This window comes from Vigna unguiculata, chromosome 9 (genome assembly GCF_037176805.1).
Source record: "Vigna unguiculata cultivar grain cowpea cultivar isolate G323 ecotype 2 chromosome 9, ASM3717680v1, whole genome shotgun sequence".
NCBI lineage: Eukaryota > Viridiplantae > Streptophyta > Magnoliopsida > Fabales > Fabaceae > Vigna > Vigna unguiculata.
This window is the reverse complement of record NC_140800.1, coordinates 35518525-35527088: the sequence shown is the minus strand read 5'-3', so window position 1 is coordinate 35527088 and position 8564 is coordinate 35518525. Positions and strand designations below refer to the sequence as shown.

The following is an 8564-nucleotide window of genomic DNA, read 5'->3' as shown; positions in this document are numbered from 1 at the left end:
TTATATTATAATTTTATTTGTATCCTGCACTGATTTTAAAAATCCAATCTTCGATTATCATGAGATAAATTAGTGAAATTGGTATACTTTGTCTTTCACTTATTTTCTTCAACAAATCATGGTGCCAAACCATGTATACAATTTTTCTCTAAATATGAATAAAGGCAGCTTCGTTCTAAACCCTACCATTTTCTTCCAGTACCCTGCCATTCCGGAATTTATTTTTCGAAACATAATAAATAATTTTGGAATTTATTTTTTAGGACATAGTAAATAATTTTTAAACTTTTTTTCAGGGTAGGAGTATAAATTTGATGAGGTGCAGGAAGTAGTTGCCATGGATAAATGGTATATGTATCACATCGCAGGACCAGATCACCAGCAGACTCGCCTTAGTTGATGAAAGTAAAATCTTATAATAGTTAATGTTTAATACATAATAAATTATGTCCTTAGTCACGATACTAGATATAATTTCATACTTTTTGAAACGAATAAGGGTAATTTTCATAGAAGTTGTCCAAAAAGTTATTGAAATAAAATCAGAAAAGAATTTATTGATAACTTATACTCTTTTTAATCCAAATAATAAACTAACTAGTGCTAATTAAAAACATTTTTAAAATCTTCTAATTTTATTCATAAAATAATTTTTAACACAAAAATAAATAAAATTAGTTTTGATGCCATTCATTATAACTTTATGTCAAGAATAGAAAAAGCATTAAAAATAGAATTTTAATTGAAGAGTATTTTGAAAAAGAAATCAATTAAATTTTTTTATAGTTCAGACTAAGATACTTGTATTTGTTTACTTATATTCAAGAGTAGGAAAAGTGAATTATCTAAAAATGTTCTTAAAAATATTTATACAAATACTTATATCACAAAATAAATTATAACTAAGTGCTTTCAAACTAATAGCATGTTTGCATTGTCATGTAAGAGGTGAACACATCTGTATTAAAGCATATTTTAGAAGTTTTCGAACTACAATACACACATGGTATAATAAATTGTAAACCAAACACTATGGGGGAATTTGATATATTAGCAACCACCAGAGGAAATTCTATAGTGATGATGACCGTACATTATTCCTAACTCACTCTAACTTTTATGAAGTTTACAATATAAACAATGTCCAAGAATGAAATGTGATTGGATAAAACCCTCACCTGCGATAAATTAAGTCTGTACGAAAATAGCTGCTCTTGCATGAACCTTGTTATTATCGGAAGTTTATAGCCATTAAAAGCAAATTGTTAGGAAACACGAAGGTTCCTATTCTAACTTTATAGTTTATACAACACATCTTGTGTTCATATAAATGCATGTGTCACTTACTACCTCTCATACAAACACAGTCTCACATTCTCTGGTGAGATAAACCAGGTTATCTCATATTCTCGTGGAAAAGAAAGTGGGAATGGAATCGGTGCATGGAAGTAGGCAAGCATCACGCAAGAGCAGCAGAGAAGACTCATTCCCTCCTAGTAGAGGAAGCATCAAGAGGAAAATATTCATCTTCATGTGTACAAAGATAAAGAAACGCATTATTGCTTACCTGGTCGCGTCAACATAGCAAGCCATTCTCTTCGTGGGTTTTAAAAACCTGCAACACTACGTGTGTGATCCAGTACAAATTATGCATGTATCCACAAACAGTACGTATTAATTAACTACCACCTCTCTCTCATGGACATGTAATATTTTGTCTCTAAATAAATGTTACCTTATTAAAGTATTAAACAAGGATGGTTTTTCCATGTATCATATTATGATATACAAAATTTGTCCCATTTCTTTGAGAAATTGATGAAGAGGGAATTGGAAACAAGATAATATTAGCTCTAACGATGTTGGTCGGGGCTAGATCTCTGCGCACATAAATCCACTAAAACGGACAAATTAGTTGCACAACCACTTACAGCATATTGTTGGGGACGAAAGTTCCTCCAGTTCAGTCCCAACTCCCAGGAGAAGGTAAAGACACCAACATTTAACTTCATCTGGTGGGTGTCTGAGTATAACTCTCCGTTCATCTGATCCACTTTTGAAGCATAACAGCTATTTCGTATGTCGCTCCAGACCAATCCAAGCACGATATTATAGAAATAAAATATTTTATCAATAACGAATTTAAATTAGTTGGCCATCTCCATAATGAATATTAGTCATAGATTGCACCTAGATACTACTCCTTATCGACATGTTTGCTGGATGTAGTTGGTGGCTTTTCAGTTCCGACCACCGAGTAAGGAAAACTTCTATAATTCCAATGCTAGTTGTCTTAATTCTCTGAGCAAAATAAAAGCATAATCCAGGTTTCTGACGGTCATGGGGTCCAACTATTGACTGTACAGTGATATTGTTAGCCTACGAGCTTCTGGGCTTGAGCATTTCTTCTAGTTGTCGATCATCAAGCCGGATCTGAGAAGTTGGACCCCGAATCTATGCAAGAGCTTAAAATTGCCCATGCAATAACCACCCACTCCCTTTTTCAAACCAGCGTATTTGCTGAGACTCTGACACTTAAAAGAATCTGATATTATTGAAAACATAAGCCAACAAATTCAATATGAACAATATACATGAATATACGCAATATATGTAAATACACACATGATCAATTCATATCCGAAGGGTCCTAAACAACCACAAACCGGTCGTCTCAGTGATCTGAAGAAAAACGTGAAAAACAACATTCATAAACTATACCAGCATAAGCAAAGCAAACACAATATATCAATATGACCTATTGGGTTTGGAAGATGATGAGGTTTTGGATTTTGCAAAATCAACAAGATCTTTGAAAAGGGCATCTTCTGGCTTCTGTTCTTTGGTTGGGGTGGATGAATTCAGCGAGAGATTTTGAGTTTGTCCCACCAAGCTGTCATAAGAGGAACTAGATCCACTACTTGAATGGGATGCACCTTGTTGCTCAAAAAATTGTTGTCTCTGATTATACTTTGAAGGTGGAGGTGGAATGATGCCAGTAGATTGAGTGTCCCAGTGAGCTGGAGGCAGCCGCTCAGAAGATTTGTCCACAGAAGATGGCTGTTCATCATACACAGGCTGGCTGCTAAAAATTGGTGATGAGGTACTCACGGTATGGGGACGAGAAGAAGACACTGATGAGGTTGGATTAGGGCTAGAGTGAGCGGGAGCTGCTAATGAAGCGGGTTCTGAGTTTTGAGATCCTTCTGTCTTGTATGTATCACCACTGAGATAGTCGACCACACCAGTGCCAGAGTAGACAGGCTTCTTTGATGCTGGTGGTGGGGGAAGAACTGGGTTTATAATCCCTGATTCTGCCTTGTCGTAGATTGGTTTCCTATTCTGTACATGAGCATCACGTGATGACCTGAAATCATGGTATTTAAATGTTAACGAAACTGAAAAAGAAAGAGAAAAAGACAAGCGGGATAGGCGATCTATTGTCATGGTTACAGGGGAAGACATATCATCTACAAAGGGTATCATATCAATTATCTAATAAAAATACGTCAAGTCTATCCTATGACTCCCAGGCACAATTGTGCGCACTAAGAATGATGAAGTAACTACACAAGAACTTCTGGGGTTCACCTATGGGCTAGTTGAGCGAAATCCTCTTCTGCTTCATCATCTTCGTGGTTTACATTTACAAGTGGCAGAACTGAAGTTTCTGCTTCTCTAGCACCTGAATCAGAAGTTCCTTTCACAATATCATCATGTCTACGGAGCACACGCTGAAGGCTGTCATTCAGTGCCAATCCCTGGCCTAAAAGCTGCTCATCCCTGAAAGTGAAGTAACCATTACAGTCACTCTTTATAATTGCACAAAGAAAAGAGACCTAGAAATTGAAAGCAAAAAATACTTACGTAGTACTGTTCACAAGAAGCATGACCCGCTTTTGGTATGAACGGCACTGGTCAACAAGGTCAACAATCACTTCCTCCTTCACACCCTAACATATTTGTCCAGAGTAATAAGAAACAAATGAACAATGAAAACTTGCCACGGCAGTTTTGCACTGAACTATAAAGTTAATACCAAGCAAAGGCATTAAGTTTGAATCATCCTAGTTCTGCAAATGCAAGCGATGCTTCCTAATAATAATAATAGTATCACCTCATGGTCTTTAGGATTCAAGGCACTAAGCATTTCCATCAACACATCAGCTAGTCCTTCAGCATTTTGAATCTCTGTCAAACTGCTTACAAGCAAATCACGTATGAGATGGATAAAGCAAACACCAACATTTATTTCGCATGTTTCAAACAAGAATGACTACTTACGAGGAAAAACAGAGGTACAAAAAATTCCCAGAACAATGACAACAATAGTTCAGAAGAGCGTCAAAATACCCTTGTAAATTTGTAAGCAATTTTTCCCGAAATAAATTAACACCAATAGCATATCTTAACCTAAGGGAATTAATAATCCTAAATGCATCAGGCCAATGTGATAGTCAACAATGTTGCGATTGAACAACTTCTGCAATGGAAAACAAGGTAAATAAAATCTATAAACTTCACCATGATATAGCCGTCTGTGACACCATAACTACTGGCCACAAAGCATTCTTACTAACAGTGTGAATCTGTGGCATAAGGGTAGCTATGAACATTATGAAATAATCTCACTAACATGTCACTTGGGAAGATTTCTTACCAATGGTGAACTACAGTAAAGTATACATCAGTTATAGAAAGCAGGGAGCTTGTACAAAAATGCATATATTAAAAAATTAAGAAACCAAAATTTACAAGATCCACTATTATGATAAATACCCTGTTAATTTCCTTGCACAATGTGGAATGTATAATAAAACTGTTAACTAACTTCGACCCACAAAACAAAAATAAGTATTAGAACATTATGAACATGATAAAGTTCAAAAAGCACCTAAGGCCAGATGCATCTGACTGGAGAGAAGCCTGAATAGTAGCGTCATCAAATTCTTCAGCAGCATGAACAATTGGCTGAGTTTGAGGAGGAGTGAAGAATGGTACACTATTCTCATCTCGTGGTGGAAACTCAACTCCCGCAGACTGTTAAATATCAAAATAATACATTAGCTCTAAGTCAAAAAAGAAACAACTTAATGATATATTAGTTTAGAATAATGAGCTTGACATATTATTAGCGAACATAATAACATACTAGAAATGAACAATAATTTCTTATATATTATTAATTATATATGCATATGTATTTGAGAGGGTGGAATTTCCAAGATTGGATATGAATAACGCAAGCTCACAGTTGGATGCAGGTGAAGCTCAGGTAACAGTATTACCCATTAACTAAATAGAAAACCAAGAAACAAAGATGACCTAAGTCTAATTTAACCGTGGATAACAAAGCAAATATTGTAATATGATGAATACAGGCAGAAGAAACTAACATGACTCTAGTAGAAAAGAATTTCACAGTTGACACAGTACAAACGTACAGCATAAATTAATTTCAGAAAGCAATATCTAGGTAAAGAATAGCTCACCTTCAATTCATTATACGCTGCATGGTATTGAGGATAAACCCCAGTTGGCCCCCCAAAAGCTTCTTGCCATGTATCAATTAAAATCAGTATCTTTTCCCTCACATTTAAATCTGGCTGTAAAAGAAGACAGCAATGGATAAGAAAGTATTCCACTCCCAAAATACAGTTGCACACGGAACATTTAAAAAGAAATATAGCGTCAAAACCAATAAATACCTTCTTCTTCACTATCTTAACCATTTCATGTAAGATATCCCGCTCGATTATCTGCTGAAATACACTTTCACCACAATTTTTACTGAGGGTCTCCAATACCTAGATTAAATACCAAGCACCCAAGTCAGGTAATCATTGCTTTTTGAAGAATTTTACACCTAATCTCTTTCTATGACGGCAGATTAAAATCTTGTAATCATGACGACTTTTGCATATTGTAACTTTAAAAAGTGTAAAAAAAAAACTAGGAATAACTCAAAATACATATTTAACATCCAAGTAAATGAAATATTCACAATTATCCAAAAGAAAAGCAACAGAAATACTGACAAAAAGTGCCAGAAGCTGTATTTTTGGATTTTTACTGCCCAAACGCTTTTTGAGTATCTTCAATGCATCCTTTGCTTGCCTGTAAGATTTAATTAGTTATAACATAGATCATAAACAATTGAAATAAGGAAAACCCATGAGAAATCAAAATAACAATCAATCAAATCATACATACTAGAAATCCAAAACTAAAATGCAGAATCAAATTTATAAGTGGTTTAATTTCACTTATAGTCCTCCTGTTTTCATCAATTTTTGGTTTTATTCCCCTGGTTTTGAATGAAAAAACATAATGTCTGCAATGTTCAAATTGATACAACTGAATTCCTTGTCCATTTTCTCTCTACGTGGTAAGAACTTTCTATAGTTTCCAACTCAATAATCCTTTAAAAAATAAAAAACCTATACTTTTTTCAGTTCAGCTATATTTGTGATACATTAATAGAAATTCCGTTGCTCCCTTTTCAATGAAAACCCTGAAGACATAGCAGTTGCTTTACGAGAAAGAAAAGAGCTACCAGCAGTTAACACTGCCCTTTTATTCACAAATATATCAGTGCGTGACAGGAACATGGCAACTCAAAACTTGAGAAGATAATAAATGATGTAGTGATGTACACATGTCCAATAAAAGGTGACTTTGTCAAATATGATCAGCCAGACAACTTTTGTTTAAACTACCTAAACAACAAAGAACTCTTTCTAGCACAGGAAGAGTGCAAGATAAAACTTAAACCCCCTCCCACACATACACATACACACAGATACCTTTTACCAACATATAAGAGGGTAGAAGATGTACAAGTCCAGTCTTTATTTTCCAAAAAAAAAAGATTAAATTAACATCTTTTGAAGCAAGATTACTAATGAACTTACTGAACCAGAGTACAAGCAGTTATCGTAGATATAAACCAACAAAGGGTGTGTATGGACGAGTTTCCCGGAAGGACTTTCAGGAGAACAAAAAATGAAGAAAAATTAAAATTATTTTCACTATAAAGAAAAAATTATTTCATGTGCACGTTAATTTGTAAATTTTCTTTGATATAACTTCCCTAAATTCTTTTACTTGAGCATAAGCATATTTTAGCTAAGGCAGAAGCTCATTTCATTTTTTGTTCTTACTTTTTTTCTTAGAAATGTAGTTCAAAAGTCTGTCCAATCAGACCCTAAGAAACCGTTCAAGTTTGAGTGGAAAAATAAAACTCTTATCATGTATGACAATATTCATACAGCAAATACACCGACTCTCCAAGCAAAGCACAATTAGAGATTTAAGCAGTGATTGGTGGAGTACGCTAAACAAAGCATCACAGAAGAGAGCAATACCCCGGGTCCATATTAATGATATCACACAACTCTATGTTGATAGCCCAATCCGGGCCAATGAGCATGTCACTAGTTGCTCTCTCAGCACAGGCAGCAGCATTGTTAGCCATCTCTCTTTATCACCAGCGAGTCAGGTCCCTCTACTTTCAACTTTTCTGCAAACCCAACGGAACAATATCAATAATAAATCCCTTGCAGAAATGTAGAGTGCATCGTACAAAAAATCAACAGTTATTTGATCAACATCTAAAATCAAAAAACAAAAAAAATAAATAAAAAACAAAACCCAAATTCATTCAGTCAAGGTGGTAAAACAAAAACATGCTAAAAATCAAACAGAGAGAAAGAATGCAACGAAGTGAGCATCGGAATTGACTTCAGAGAAACTCAATCCAGTAGATGATCGAAATCCAGATATGGCAAAGAAACCCTATGGGAAAGTAAAAAGCTGAATCGGTTGATAGAGTGGAAAGTTGAGAACAAGAAAAAAGCAGATCATAATCATTCATTCCAAATCAAAGAAGTGAGTAAGAAGGAGCAGATGAACGAAGAGAAATAAGAAGAAAGAGATAAAGGATTATGCAGAGCGAGAAGTAAAGAGTTGACGAGAAAGAGAAATTGAAGTGAATAATAAAGACCGAGAAGAAACGATACCTGTGTGTGAGAAATCAGAAGAGAGAAGAAGAATTGAGAATGAGAAGCTGAAATGAAGAATAATGAAGTGATGATAGCACTGAATTTGGGATTGTGAGAGCAACAACACCCACACCCAACCCACGCTTTTTCTATGTCACCGTCCGCTCCTCTTCTTTATTATTCCGTCTATCAATTTATTAATTCTTATTTTCAATGTCCACATGCCTTCTTCAAAACTTCTTTTTACAAGTCTTTTTGTTGAAATTAATCTTATTATTAAAGTATTGATTATTAATATTTTATGACATTTGCACTCCGAATATTAACCAAATGTGTCATAATTGATAATACTTCTTCTGATTAGTACAAGGACGTGTGAACAGACAAATTAGGAAGATTAAGAAAAGTAGAAGGGTAGGCAAAATAAAATAGTTTGTTGATTAAAAAATGTAATGAAGCTATTGTTTTATACTAGTATATTTGGTGAGGTTTCCTATTATGACTTTGGTGGAGAAGGGAAGAAACGGTTCCAAGTCGTAAGCGCGTTTTCTATGTTTTCTC

General features: G+C 34.7%; 1 protein-coding gene across 1 annotated transcript; it reads right to left on the bottom strand.

Annotated features, from left to right (window-relative positions):
- Positions 1 to 2575: 2575 nt before the first annotated feature.
- On the bottom strand, positions 2576 to 8187 carry LOC114163098 (TOM1-like protein 3). Its single transcript, XM_028047184.2, has 10 exons — positions 8022 to 8187; positions 7368 to 7522; positions 6039 to 6117; positions 5709 to 5807; positions 5493 to 5606; positions 4895 to 5040; positions 4118 to 4199; positions 3868 to 3953; positions 3592 to 3783; positions 2576 to 3367 (listed from the first exon to the last, which is right to left on the bottom strand). The coding sequence occupies exons 2-10, from the start codon at positions 7475 to 7477 to the stop codon at positions 2749 to 2751; spliced, it is 1527 nt and encodes a 508-aa protein (XP_027902985.1). The 5' UTR covers positions 7478 to 7522; positions 8022 to 8187; the 3' UTR covers positions 2576 to 2748.
- Positions 8188 to 8564: the final 377 nt, after the last annotated feature.